The sequence below is a fragment of the Scyliorhinus canicula genome, chromosome 4, assembly GCF_902713615.1.
Source record: "Scyliorhinus canicula chromosome 4, sScyCan1.1, whole genome shotgun sequence".
Lineage (NCBI taxonomy): Eukaryota > Metazoa > Chordata > Chondrichthyes > Carcharhiniformes > Scyliorhinidae > Scyliorhinus > Scyliorhinus canicula.
This window is the reverse complement of record NC_052149.1, coordinates 20,923,213-20,938,860: the sequence shown is the minus strand read 5'-3', so window position 1 is coordinate 20,938,860 and position 15,648 is coordinate 20,923,213. Positions and strand designations below refer to the sequence as shown.

The 15,648-nt window shown below is 43.6% G+C and overlaps 1 protein-coding gene across 3 annotated transcripts in view; it reads left to right on the top strand.

Moving 5' to 3' along the window:
* The window catches only part of tgfbr3 (transforming growth factor, beta receptor III), a 207,375-nt gene that overhangs the window by 55,349 nt on the left and 136,378 nt on the right, over positions 1–15,648 (top strand). For all 3 annotated transcript variants that reach the window (XM_038793815.1, XM_038793814.1, XM_038793816.1), the window contains exon 3: positions 5,337–5,557. In XM_038793815.1, the coding sequence (XP_038649743.1) occupies positions 5,337–5,557 (221 nt within the window). The remainder of the gene's footprint in view (positions 1–5,336; positions 5,558–15,648) is intronic.

The window sequence follows — 15,648 nt, the reverse complement described above, 5'->3', positions numbered from 1 at the left end:
AGAATAAATTTTAATAAATTATAGTTTAGCCTGCATCTGTCTTTAATAGGACCATAATCATTTGCTGTTAGCTTTGCTCTATCACTTCCTCTTTGCTCATTGCAGAAAGCACTTAACTCCTTTGATGTGGTGAGAAGCTGTCAATCATAGCAAAAGTGTTTATAAATATTGTCATTAGCATGAAAGCAGGATACTGGAGATACATTCAAGGGTGAAGGAAACATAAACAATCCGCTAAACATGAATTAGGGATGGGAAAGTGTATCTGCTTGAGTTTTCACTGGACTGCTCTTCAGTTGTCAGACAGAGCACTTCAGGCTGAGAAGGCCACGTCGGAATTAATCTCTCTTATCAGATTAAAATGAATGCAAATGAATTGTATTCAGGTTCTCGCCCTTTCTGGGCAATGTCTTCATCATGACAGCTGAAGCGGGCTGGGAGAATGGTAAACTGGTTTGCATGAGGCACCAAACCCGTTTCGGGGCTCTCTCGTAAATCCCCAGACATGGCGGGATTAGCACCGGGTGCAATGCGGCCAAGGCATCACTCCCCCATAATTATCCAATCCAAAACAAATCCAATCCAATCCTCTGAGCATATTAAAGACCAGGATCGTATCTTCCTCCTTTTCTTCTGTTATCATATAATTACAGAATGGTTACGGCACCAAGGTGTCAATGTCCTTAGTTAACTTGTGTAGTAAGCAGTTGGGAAAGCTTTTCCTCTTCCTCTTCTCTCACTTTTTAGTCATTTTTTTAAGCAGTACGTGCTCTGCCTAATTGTACCTTTTTATAAGACAGCAAGTATTGAAGTATAATCAAGGACTTGACAGCAGTGCAAACTTTTTCATACTCATACGAAATTAGGGAATATAAACATTTATCCATAGGAAATTGGGGCTATGGCTTTATTATCTGAAAAAAATTGAGGCCTGTTGGGAGAAAGATTAAATAAAGAAGGAGCAACCCTGATTTAAATTTGAACTAACACCTCAATGATGGGCAGAATGGTCTCATTCTTGCTATAAACTGCAATGAATTGATTTTCAATTTATTCAAAATTAATGGCATAATGGTCTGCAAGGATTTCTTCGAAAACATGATCTCCTCAGCTGCATTTACACTGCAACAATTGTGAGACCCCCTAAACTAAATAGGGGGTGCGGGTTCAATTGTAAGAGAAAGTAGCAAACTCAGTTTAAAGAAGGAGATGAAAGTGCAGATTATCATGTGGCGGATGGTTGCCAGAAAATAAAAGTGATGAACATGTGAATATCTTTATGCACCAAGGAATTATAGAAGAGTGGGGAAATTTTATATTAAAACAAATTTGAATGCTTTGTATCTGAATGCAAGAAGCATTCGTAACAAACCTTTTTAAAAAAAATAAAAAAAATTTAGTGTACCCAATTGATTTTTTTCCAATTGAGGGGCAATTTAGTGTGTTCTTGCACATCTTTGGGTTGTGGGGGCGAAACCCACGCAAACACGGGGAGAATGTGTAAACTCCACATGGACAGTGACCCAGAGCCGGGATCGAACCTGGGACCTTGGCGCTGTGAGGCAGCAGGGCTAACCCACTGCGCCATCGTGCTGCCCTATTTGTAACAAACCTAATGAGTTAACTGCACAAATAGATTTGGTGGGGATTACGGAAACATGGTTACTAGGAGACCAGGTCTGGGAATTGAATATCCAAGGACATACAATATTTCAAAAAGATACACTGAAAGGAAAAGGAGGTGGCGTAACCCTGCTGGTAAGGAAAGGGATCTGTGGTATAATGAGAAATAACATAAGCACTGGGGATCAAGATGTGGAATTAGCCTGGTTAGAAATAAGAAATAACAAAGGGAAGGAAGTCCTTGATAGAAGTAATCTATAGGTCCCCAAACAGTAGTTCTACTTTGTGGCACAGTATAAACCAGGAAATACTGAGGGCTTGCAAGAAAGGTACGGTAATAATAATGGGTGATTTTAATATGCACATAGACTGGAGGAATCAAATTGACAAGGGTAGAGTTCATTGAATGCATTAGAGATTGTTTCCTGGAACAATATGTTGGGGAACCAACCAGGGAGGAGGCTACTCTGGATTTGGTATTGTGTAATGAGATGGGATTAATTAATGAACTCATAGTTAAGGATCCAAAGTGACCATAGTATGGTAGAATTCAAAATTCAGTTTGGGTCAAGAAAATGGAGTCCCACACTAGAGTTCTGGAATTGAACAAAGGAAATTAAATAGGCATGAGGACAGTTTTGGCCCAAGTAGACTGGGCAGGAAGGCTAAAAAGTACGACCGCGAATGAGCAGTGGCAGTTGTTTAAGGAGATGCTGAATTCCTCACAACTGAAATATATCCCAGTGAGGAAGCAAGATGGTATGAGGGGTAAAAAAACATCCATGGCTAAACAAGGAGGTCAAAGACATTATAAATACAAAACTTCAGGCATATCATATTGCAAAGTCCAGTTGCAGGCTGGAAAATTGGGAAACTTTCAAACATTGACAAAGAGATGCTAAAAAAAAGTAATAAGAAGAGCTAAGGTAAATTACGAAAAAAACCACTAGCGCAGAAAATCGAAAAGGATAGCAAAAGCTTCTACGGGTACATAAAAGGGAAGGGAGTCGCTAAGGTGAATGTTGCTCCCTTGGAAGATGAAACCGGTGAGTTAATAGTGGGGAACACTGAAATGGCAAAGATGCTAAATCAATACTTTGCCTCAGTTTTCACGGTGGAGGGCACTATTACCATTCCTATAGGACAGAGATAACAAAGTGTGGAACTTGGAATAATCAGCATCAATAGGGAAATGGGACTTTACAAATTCTTGGGATTGAGGGCAGACAGGCCCCCAGGGGCCTGATGGCCTGCATCCTAGGATGTTAAAGGAAGTGGCAGTGGAGAGAATGGATCAATTGCTTATAATATTCCAAAATTCCCTGAACACGGAAAAAGTTCCAGTGGATTTGAAAAATGCTAATGTAACGCCCTTATTCAAAAATGGAGGGAGGCAGAATTTGTGAAATTACAGTCCAGTTAGTTCAACATCTGTTGTTGGAAAATTGTTGGAATCCAGTATCAGGCACGTAATATCATTTGGAAAACCAAAGAGCTATCCATCAGTATTGTTTTATGAAGGGTAAATCACGTGAGACAAATTTGCTAGTGTTCTTTGAAGATGTGACAAACAAAGTAGATAACGGGGATCCTGTAGATGTAGTATATCTGGACTTCTGAAAGGTGTTTAATAAGGTGCTGCACAGAAGGTTAATTTACAGCTATTTACAATCTATATTAACAACTTCGATACAGGGATAGAAGGTTCTATAGCCAAATTCGCAGGTGACACAAAAATAGGTGCAACAGCAAGTTGCAGTGAGGGAATAAGAACCTTACAAACGGATATAGATAGGTTAGGAGAGTGGGTCAAAATGTGGCAGATGGAGTTTAATGTGGATAGGTGCGAGGTCATGCATTTTGGTCGGAAAAATGGGAAGGCAACCTATCATCTAAATGGCGAGAGACTTTGGGGTGCTCCGATGCAGAGGGATCTGGGTGTCCTTGTGCAAATGGAACGTCAGCATTTATGGCAAAAGGAATTGCGTATAAAGACAAGGAAGTGTTGTTGCAATTGTGCAAGGCATTGGTGAGACCACACCTGGAGTATTGTGCAGAGTTTGGTCCCCTTATTTGAGGAAAGATGTAGTGGCATTGATGCAGTTCAGAGGAGATTCACTAGATTGATTCCAGAGATGAGGGGTTTGTCGTATGAGGAGAGATTGAACAGTTTAGGCCTATATTCTCTAGAGTTTAGAAGAATGAGGGGAGAACTAATTGAGGTAAACAAGATGCTAAAAGGTATGGATAAAGTAGATGTGGAGCAGATGCTTCCTCTTGTGGGGCATTCTAAAACGAGAGGTCATAATCTTCAAATAAGAGGTAGCTAATTTAAAATAGATTTGAGGAGAAATTACTTCTCTCAAAGGGTTGTGAATCTGAGGAATTTGCTGCCCCAGACGGCAGTGGATGCAGGGACAGTGAGTAAATTTAAGGAGGAGTTGGACAGATTTTTAATTGGTAATGGGTTGAAGGGTTATGGAGAATGGGCAGGACAGCGGTTTTGAGGCCAGGACAGGATCAGCCATGATCACATTGAAGGTATTTCGGCTCGGGAGGCTAAATTGCCTACTCTCTGCTCCTAGTTTGTGTTCTACGGAGGAGATGCTCTGGCTGGTTCCGCCATCCAGCACTGAGTCTGTAGCAGATGAGGGACATATCAGCCATGATTGAATGACAGAGCAGACTCGGTGGGTTGAATGGTCTAATTCTGCTCCTATATCTGATGAACCAACATAAACTTCTGAAGTGAAATCAGATTCTCCGTTTTATAGTCCTAAGACTTTGTTAAGGATACTTGAATAGGCTGCTAATAAGTATGGCATTGATTAAAATAAATGTCCCTTTTCACATATCAATCTTACTCAAATATAAAGTGCATGTTCAAAGGTAACTAGTATTCTAAATTGCTTTTACCCTCCCAAAACCAAAATAGCATCTAGAAATGTAACTTCTGAATGTAAATTGTATATTGTCTTTTACTTTAATATAAACTAGGCAGCTGGATTCATGATGAAGAATGCAATTTCTTTCCTCCCAATTTCATCTTGTGACTGCATCAATGCATTCAGGTCACAAATGATGCATGCCACATCAAACTACCCTTCCTCTATGCACATTACTCCCACCAAGTGTACTCATTGCAACCTATAGATGAACATTTTTGACTAATGAGCAAGGCATTACTGACGTCAGTTCTTGTGAAAAAAGTGGAATATGAAATTGGCACTGCTTTTTGAATTCCTGCCAAATAAAACTGAAACTGCCCAAATATTGTCCCACTTTCCAGCCATCAGTTTAAAACAAAAAAGTACTGAAGCTGCTTTGATTTCAGACTGAGGGCCAGAGGTGAAAATGCAATCTACAATCTACTACTTGGGGCAGTAGGGAAGGGATCGTGCCGATCTCCTTATGGACTCCTTCAATTAATCTTCAGAGTTACAGTAGTTATTTCAAATGTGATTGTGTATTTTGATAATTCGATTTTGTCTAATCTCCTTGTTGGACTAATCGTGCCAATATGACACTGGTTTCTTCTGTACAGCCATGCAAGCAAGAAGTGTTCAGTTATACCAGCAGATTAAACTGGTGGGAAATGGAGTGGTACAGTTTGCATCAAGCGGTGTATCTCATCCGTGTACATGCTGCTCACAATTAGAAAAAAATTGCAATTATTTTTGTTAGTAAACTTGTTTTATTGACATTGTCTGCAGGTCCTCTAGCGGGAAGTGACTGTGTGCTTGGACCAGTTGGTGAATCCCACCCAGTTAAAACTTTGCTGGAGAGCTTCACTGTGTCATCAGGCTGTGCAAGTGGAGGAACAACAGGCCTTCCTCAAGAGGTGCACATAATCAATTTAAAAAGTACTGGAACAGACCACAACCACCACAACAAAGCAACAAGTACCGGAGTAGGCATCAACCGTCATGATGAGGTAAACTATAATATTGACAGAATTACTGAAGGAAAATTGAAAAATATCTATATTTTTCACTCTAATCCATTTAATGTTGTGCTCCAGTTTCTGTTTATGTAATAATTGTATTATAAAGGATGCGGTTACCAGTAACATAACATTTAGTGTGCTTATGTTAGATGTCAGATAAGATTCCTCAGTTTAACTGCTGCTGAAATTCTCATCCTTCTCTGTTACCTCTAGACTTGACCATTCCAATGCTCTCCTGGCCAGCCTCCAATTTCCTCCCCTCCATAAACCTGGGTTATCCAAAATCTGTTCCCGATGTCATAACTTTCACTAAATCCTATTCACCCATCACCCCTCACTGCATTAGCTTCCAATCCAGCAAGTGCTCATTTTTCAAATGCTCGCTGTTTTCATAGCGCACTAACTTCATCCCCCTCAAACTATGTGACCTCCTCCAGCCGTACAACCTTAAGTTGTCTGTGCTTCTCCATTTCTGGTTTCTTGAGCATCCCCAATTTCATTTTCTGCACCGATGGCAGCCATGCCGTCAGATGTCTAGCATTAAACTCTGAATTCCCTCCCTCAGCTTCTGCACCTCTGCCCTCTTTGCACCTCTGCCCTCTTTCTTCCTCTTAAGACACTCCTTAAAATGCACCTTTCAACTAAGCCTTTGGTCATTTGTCCTAATATTTCCGTATGTGTCTTTTAAAAGTATTTTTATTTCACAAATTTTCAACAATTTTACAATTTACAACAACCCCACAAACCCCCCTCCAACCCATCAAAACCCCCACCCCAATAATCAGCGGTAACCAACTCCTGAAAATGCATGATAAACAAACCCCAAGAATTGTCGAACGATCACCCCCCCCCAAAAAGCAAGTTTCATCACACCGTTTCCAGGGTCGAAAATTCGAACAGGCCCCCCCCCCCCCCCCCCCCCCCCCCCCCCCCCCGCCATGCCAAGGCACAGGGTGGATAGCTGACCTCTACCCCAACAAGACCCGTCTGCGAGCAATCAGCAATGTGAAAGCTAAAACATCTGGCCCCGCACCTGCCTGCAGCAGTCTAGCCCACCCACAAACTCCCTTATCTCCTGCTCATCTGGTGGCTCTGACTTATACAAGACCCTATAGAACTCCTCAAACACCTTATTAATCTGCTCCGGAGTCACCACCAACTCCCCGTCCTGTCCTGCACCCAAACTATCTCCCTCACCACAGCCTCCCCATGGAGCTGACCTGCCAACGTACTCTCTGCCTTCTCCCTGTACTTGTAAACAGCCCCCCTCGCTCTTCTCAACTGACGCACTGCTTTCCCCATGGACTATAGGTCATCCTCAGCTCCAGCACTATGTTCCAATCCACCCTACCATCAGCTCGTGGCTATCCAGATCCAGGATGGCACCCAACGCTCTCTTCACGAACCCTGCATCATCCCAATTGGAGCCATATACGCTCACCAGCACCACCAACCTCCCCTCCAATGCACCTGTCACTATCACGTACCTGCTCCCCCTAATCTGCCACCACCACCTCCGTCTGAAACCTCATCCTGTTGCCCACCAAGATCGCTACCCCCTGAGCACTATTATCAAAGCTCGAATAAAACACCTGACTCACCCACCCCTTCCTAGGCCTCACTTCATCCTTCATTCTACAATGGATCTCCTGCAGCATCACCACGTCAACTTTTAAACTCTTCAAGTGCGCAATAACTTTTGCTCTCTTCACCAGTCCCCCAAACCCCTCACATCCCACGTCACCATTCTGACTGGGGCCTTTGACACCCTCCCAGCCCCTCCTATCCACGATCACCATTACCCCGGGCCCTGCCCATCTGGCCAGGCCTGTACCATCCTTTTGTTACTGTTGATTTCCCCCCCTCCGAATCCCCTTCCCATCCACTTCCTCTGGTAAATACCTCACCTGCATCGATATCCTCCCCTCCCATCATTTACACCTCCCTGGCCCTTCAAAACCTGCTTGACCAGGCTCTAACAACCGCTGCCCCTCCCCCTACCACATTCCCATTTACCAGCCAGCCTACAGGAGGGTTCTTCCCCCTACCCCATCTCCACTCAGCAAACGTCTTCACAAAGTACTCGGTCGGCCTCGGGCCCTCCACCCCTCGGGCAGGCTCACGATTCTCAAGTTTTGCCTCCTCGACCTGTTCTCCAGGTCCTCCACCTTAGTTCTGAATACTTTGTTTACTTTCACCACCCTCTGCAGCTCCTCAGCCATTGAGGTGAACCGGTTGCTATGTTGTGACAATGCCTCTTCCACCCTCTTCAGCTTCTCTCCTTGTTCCTGCAACTCGACCAACGTCTTCATCACTGCCGCTTTTACCGGGGCAATCTCCTCCTCCACCCACTCTTTCAGCGAAGCCATCATCTCCCTCGAAGGACCTCCATACGCTTGGCAAATAGCCTTTCAAACTCCACCGACATCACCTCGGTAAGAGTTTCCAGCATGAGGGGAGTGGTCCCACCTGACAACCCAGTCCCTGCCATCTTTCTACCCACAGGAAGCACAACCGCACCCTTCTTCCCAGCAGCTTTCTTCTGGAGTTTTGACATTCCTTATTTTCCTTATGACTCCCCACACCAACTCATCCACAAACTACCCCTGGAACCGGACATACAAGTGTAAAAAACGGAGACTCTAGCAGCAGCCACCTAATGTGCGACCTCCACCTACAGGTCGCAACCGGAGGTTACTTCCTTGCATGTTTTTGTGTCAAATTTTATTTAGTAACACTCCCATGAAATGCCATGGGATATTTAATTACCCTGTATGGTAAAATAGCTATTTATATGAAAGTTGTCATTGAATATTTTAATGTGCTGTGCTAGGTTAACCAATGTCATCTTCTGTTGGTTAGACTTCCCTATGTACATTTAGCTTTTTAAAATTTTTGAGTGGCAAATTGCCACTTTGCTTCCTAAACCTCATGCAAGCTGAGGTAGTAAACTATTCTCTTTTTGAATATTTACCAGGGAAATTTGGTCAAAAAATATTGAAAACATGATCTAGCTTTATCACTGGGTTGTGTTATCTCCTTTGATGCCAGTTTTAGTTAGCTACTGGAAGGAGCATGCAGCAAGTGCTGGAGAGAAATGGCATGGAAATTCAATTGGGGCAATGGAGAAAAATGGGTTAAAATGTATGGGTTGCCTGTTATAACTCAGTCTCAATAATTCCATTGACTTCAGTGGAACTGATTGAAGTGCAGAGCGTATAACAGTGGATTGATGTGAGATATAAAATAGGAACCAGGAGTAGGCCATTCAGCCCCTCGAGCCTGTTCCGCCATTTAATGCTGATGGCTGATCTGTGGCCTAACTCCATACACCTGCTTTTGGCCCATATCATTGCTTCGCAAAAATCTATCTAGCTGCAGTTTTGAGGGCACTATCATGATTTTTCTGTCCTGTGTAGAACATGCCTGCAAAAAGTAGGTGAATGCAAGTCACAATTTAACAAAAAGAGCCACGCTTGTACATTCATTTGTTCAAAAATTGTTCTCCATTTCCATGGAACCATAGAATTCCCACAGTGCAGAATGAGGCCATTCAGCCCATCGAGACCGTGCCAACCCTCTAAAAGGGCACCCTACCTAGGCCCATTCCCCCACCCTATCCCCGTAACCCCATAACCCCACCTACCCTGCACATGCTTGGTCACTAAGGGGAAATTTACCATGGCTAATCTACCTAACCTGCACTTTGGAATGTGGGAAGAAAACGGAGCACCTGGAGCAAATCCACGCAGACAAGGGGAGAAAGTGCAAACTCCACCCAAGCCTCAAACTGAACCCGAGTCGCTCGTGTTGCGAGGCAACAGTGCTAACCACTGTGCAACATGTTGCCCATAATTTCACATAAAGGTTTATCTGTAGATAATTTAAAGAAAAATAGATTTTTAAAAAATAAATTTAGTGCACCCAAATAATTTTTTCCAATTAAGGGGCAATTTAGCGTGGCCAATCCACCTAACCTGCCCATCTTTGGGTTGTGGGGGCGAAACCCACACAAAGACGGGGAGAATGTGTAAACTCCACACGGACAGTGACCCAGAGCCGGGATCGAAACTGGGACCTCGGTGCTGTGAGGCAACAGTGCTAACCACTGTGCCACCGTGCTGCCCAAGAAATATAGATTTAAGATAAATTCAACAACTTAGGATTTAGCTATATTTTTTTCCCTTCTGTAGTAAGTCCATGAAGAATGAAGCACTGTAGGAGTAGTATAATTAAATACTATAAAGTATTTGATTTGCATGAACAAGGGCCAAATATTAAGTTTGTGCCTGGTCCTCATTTATGAACATTTTTGTGTTCTAATAAATATTACAGAAGCAGTATCCTGTGTCTTTTTACTTCTGTACTTTGTATTTTCATTGGTTACATTAAGTTGACAATGATATAATTGCACTTTCAATAATGCACCCTAAATGTAGTTTATTGTCCAATGTTTGTATCATCTTCCGAGATTACCCCTGAATGAGGATTTTAGTTAATACGGTTAAAATTTGGAAAATAAAATTATTTTGATACATTTCAGCCAAATTCACCGCACAGACATAGGGCGGGATTCTCCGGTCCCCTAGCCGCGTGTTTCTTGGCAGCGTGCCATTTGCTGGTGGCGGAACTCTCTCTTCCCGCCGCATGTCAATGGGATTTCCCATTGAAGCCATCCCACGCCGCTGGAAAACCCATGGGCGGAGATGGCGCTGCCCAAAGGTTGGAGAATTCCAGCCATAAAATCTACAGCACAAAAACAGGATATTTAGCTAAACTGGTCTGTGTTTATGCTCCACATGAGCCACCTCCGCCTTAATTCATCTAATCTCACCAGCACATCCTTCTAGTCTTTTCTCCATAATGTTCTAACTTCCCCTTAAATTCATCTAATGGAATTCACCTCAATTTTGTGTTGGCAAGTTCCACGTTTTCTCCATTCTCTGGGTAAAGACGTTTCTCCTGAATTCTGTATCAGATTTATTAATGACTGATTGCTGTATAATCCAAATATACTTGCTGTGTCATTTTAAGCGGTCTTGAATATAATTGAAATTATTTTCTCTTCTAAATTTAGCAGGGCATATATTTAGTTTTTGTGACATATTTGCAGCCAAACAAAATGGCCATTGTATTTGCGATTTGGCAGTGCCACTTTCTAACTGGGTTCTCTTCTTCATTGTAACATATTGCGATACTTGGCGTCACTTGTCTGCTTCCTTTGTTTCACCATTCTAATAGCATTGTTTGCAATGCTTGGTGTTCCTGACTTTAGAATGAACAGGAAGCTGTAGGGCTGGATATTGGCAACTGAACAGATCTGAGGAGTGTAAACAAAGTATGGAGATCAGATTTTGCTTTAAGGTTTCAGTGGTAAACAAAGTTTTACAACTCATCTTTAACGTCAACAATGTTCTTTCTAAATGCCAACTATGGTGATTTAAAACATTATACTTAATTTCAGATTATCTCTTGACCAACCATATTTTATACCCAGAAATTTACATTGTTTTGGATAGCTTTAAACTACTTGTATTTATTTTTCTATAAAAGGTATATAGAATATCTGAATTTGAAGTCCGATATAAGCACTATAAAAATGTTGTTTACCATTTCCATGATGTAACTTGATTAGTAACTGACTGCAATCCTGAGTTAAACATATTAATATAATCTTAATGGACCAGGGAATCGTGTTTAAATCAGTTCACAAGTTCAGGTCACTTTTTAACTTAACTGATGCTGCATTTGGAAATGTTGCTTGTGAGGATGTTTCTTCATTACAGAGGGCGGGATTCTCTGACCCCCCCCAGCCGGGTGGCAGAATCGCCAGGGGTCGGCGTGAATCCGCCCCCGCCGTCCTCCCAATTCTCCTGCCCATCCCAAAAACCGGCCCGGTGTGAGTCGCCGGTCTCGGAGAATGGCGGGGTCCGGCGCTGTCCAAAGTCTCCGGCCCAGGGTGGGCCGAAGACCCGTCCGTCTGTAGCCGGTCCCGCCGGCGTAAATCAGAGTAGGTCCCTTACTGGTGGGACCTGGCGGCACGAGTGGACTCTGGGGTTCCTGGGGGGGTCGCGAGGGCATCTGGCCCCGGGAGGTGCCCCCGTGGTGGCCTGGTTTGCGGTCGGGGCTGTGCTGTGGGGGCACTCTATCTCTCTGCATCGGCCGCTGTGGTCCTCCGCGATGGCCGATGCGGAGACGAACCCTCCCGCGCATGTGCGGGGATGACGGAAGCACGCACTGGCGCTCCCGCGCATGTGCGGGGATGACGGAAGCACGCACTGGCGCTCCCGCGCATGTGCTGGCCGGCGGAGGCCCTTCGGCGCCGGTTGGTGTGGCACCAAGCCCGTATCCCACCGGCCGGTGGGGCGCAAACCACTCGGGGGTAGGCCTAGCCCTTGAAGGTGCTGAGGATTCCGCACCTTTAGGGCGGCCCGACGCTGGACTGGCTCGCGTCAATCCGCCGGGTATGGGAGAATCCCGCCCAGAATGTACTTGCAACATTACATAAAAGTTGGTGTCAATTCCTTTGTTCAGAATAAAAAAGTAACTGACTAAACTTCTATCCATCACACCCATTTGGTCTATTCATCGTACAAAAACATCATCTGCTAAGGCTCCAGTGAATTGAAAGTGCAATTCCTACAACTCTGGAAATTGATACCCAGTATAATGTGGGTTTTGATATAAATGGTTACTTACTTCTCATTTCTGCCAGTCTTGCCGACCAATTTATTACTAAGTCCAATTTTTTTTCTCACTGCAATACAGTGTGTGCTTAGTCATGCTGTAAAATGTGTGCAGTTTTGAAAATGTTATCCATCTTTTTCTTAAGCACCACTTTCAGGAGGTAAGCGGAATCTAATCTGCAATAAGTGCACATAAATGATTAAGAAGAAGTGGGAAGTTGGGGATTGATTGGCTGGTGGCAGCTTTGTTTGTTCCACATGTTTTACGAATGGGAAATCCAGGGTCAGAACTTAGCTTAATGAAGTACCTTTGTAAATGAACAATGGTAGGAGATATAAGGGTTGAAATTCACCTGCAAATGTTTTAGTTCATAGCAGTGAACCCTTTCCTAATACATACATTTGTACTTTATAAAAAATAAATTTAGAGTACCCAATTCATTTTTTTCCAATTAAGGGGCAATTTAGCTTGGCAAATCCACCTACCCTGCATATCTTTGGGTTGTGGGGGTGAAACCCACGCAAACACGGGGAAAATGTGCAAACTCCACACGGACGGTGACCCAGAGCCGGGATTGAACCTGGGATCTCAGCGCCGTGAGGCAGCAATGCTAACCACTGCACCACCGTGCTGGCCTGCGTTCATTTATACTTGATAAACCAGAAAACCTTTGTGGTTATTGCAGATGTACAAAAGGGCTGAAGCACATTTAGGATTAATATGTTTAAACAAAGTAATAATTCCCAAATTCAGAAAGTTTATGTTGATAATCGGAACTCAAGAACAGTACAAAATTTGAGTTATTGTAGCTGGTAATTGAATGATGCGGACCAGCGATGCTGATTTGTTAGTTGAATTAACTCCAGCCTGCCCCAAAAATAGAATCTCTGATCATTAATGCTTATATTCCAACGTTGTTTTTATCAAAATATAATTCAGGATTTTGAATCACTTTGAAGCGTATCTTTGTTCAGACTATACTTATCCAAGTTTGAGGAATGACAATGTGGTCAAATACTGTGCAATACTTATTGAACATCTGCATAAACAAAGATATTAGATCCAATTTTGTTGCGATTGAAGTTGAAAAGAAGTCAGACGAAATGTGGAATACTTTGTTTAATATCCAAAGAGGATGTTTAATTCCACTGAATGCAGACTGTACTTTAGAAGCTAAACATTAAACCTGGTAGTTGATTTAGCCAAGATCCACCTCAGAACTTGGTCTGAAATCCAATGAATTTGGAATTCTGGGCCACATAGAAATTTATCGACTCCAATGCCAAATCTTGTTTTTCCCTCCTGTAAAGAAATCAGAACTACTCTCAATTATTGCACACTCTGTGAATTTTCTCTAGTCTACAATGGTTGTTGCAAAGGAACTGATGCAAGGAAGTCATGCGTTTTCTCTGTATCTGTCAGATGTTGAAACATTTGTTGTAAACAGATTGGATTTAATTTCTACAAAGAAATTTTAAAAATAACCGTCTGGATTAGTTTTGCTTTTGCCTTGTGTAATTAAATTCTCCCTACCAGATGAAAAAACTGATAGACTTTGGGATAATTAAGTCACCGAGAATGTGACGATATCAATCTGCCAACAATTGTGCAAAAGTTCAGCAAGTTGTAAAGAAGTTTGTTGAATGCTTAAACAAAGAAACCCTATTTTTAGAAAAAAGTTCACGGATCTGATCGATAACAAGGTGATTCCTGAGCATTGCAGAACAAACTGCTGTCATACTTCTGATTGGACATTTATATTGGGTTGTGTTGTGTTGTCACTTGTGTGTGGTAATAAAATTGTTGGGCTGAATCTTGATTAAACATTGGGGTTCCTCCTGGCCAGCTGGAGAGCCTGTGAGAGACCCATACTTCCTGTTTCTAGGAAGGCCTGCCGTACCACAAGCCTGTCAGGCAGCGGTGAGGTCAGGGCTGGGCCTTCCCCTTGGATCAAGACCTTGGGGAAGGCGTGCGAGGGACGGAACTCAGCTCTTGGGCTCAGCACCGCCACTGGGGATGATGTGGCTGCTGCCAGAAGGACAGGCACGAGTCCCAGGATTGCAGAGTGATTTGCTTGAATCAATCCCTTTGCAACAACCATATTAGATCAGAGAAAATCAATAGGGTATGCAGTACTTGAGAGTACTCATGATTTCTTTACAGGAGGGGAAAAGCAGATTGACCCCGGCCACAAGTAGGTAATGTGGGAGGGGGACGTTTTAAGCAATCATATTATAGAATCCCTGCAGTGCAGAAGGAGGCCATTTGGCTCATCGGTCTGCACCGGCCCTCCGAAAGAGCACCCTACCTAGGCCCACTCCCCCACCCTATCCCTGTAATCCCACAAACCTGCACATCTTTGGACACTTGGGGACAATTTACCATGGCTAATCCAGACAAACTGCTTCTTTGGATTGTGGGACGAAACCGGAGCACCTGGAGGAAACCCACGCAGACACTGGGAGAACATGCAAAATCAACAGTCACTCAAGGCCGGAATTGAACCTGGGTCCCTGGTGCGATGAGGCAGCGGTGCTAACCACTGTGCCACCTCGCTGCCCTGGGTGGAGGGCACAGGGGGACCAGGGCGTACAAGTCCACAGATCACTGAAAATGGCAATGCAGGTGGATAAGGTAGTCAAGAAGGCATACGGCATGCTTGGCTTCACCGGTCGGGGCACTGAGTATGAAGGTTGGCAAGTTTTGCTGCAGCTGTACTGAACCTTAGTTAAGCTACATTTTGAATATTGCATACAATTCTGGTTGCCACCACCAGAAGGATGTGGATGCTTTGAAGAGGGTGAGAAGAGGTTTACCAGGATGTTGCCTGGTAAACGAGGGTATTAGCTTTGAGGTTGGATAAACTCTGATTGTTTTCACTGGAACAACAGAGGTTGAGGGGCAACCTGATAGAGAGGTTTACAAATTTATGAGTAGCATGGACAGAGTGGATGGTCAGGTGCTTTTTCCCAAGGTAGAAAAGTTAATTACTAGGGGACACCGGTTTAAGGTGAGAGGGGGAAAGTTTAGAGGAAATTTGCGAGGTAAGGTTTTTGCACAAAGGGTGGTGAGTGCCTGGAACGCACTACCGGGTGAGGTGGTGGAAGACAACATGATTGTGACGTTTAAGAGGCATCTTGACAAATACATGAATAGGATGGGAATAGAGGGATACAGGCCCCTGAAGTGCAAAAGGTTTTGGTTTAGGCAGGAATCGTGATCGGTGCAGGCTTGGAGAACCGAAGGACCTGTTCTCGTGCAGTACTGTTCTTTGAGAGGGTTCAGGGAGATTGACAGCAAGAGCAGGAGTATGCCACATAGTGGGCAAATCCTTTCCCGATGTTCTGTCCCTTCAGAATGTTGCTGCTGTTGTCCTCTTTGGTGATGGAGCA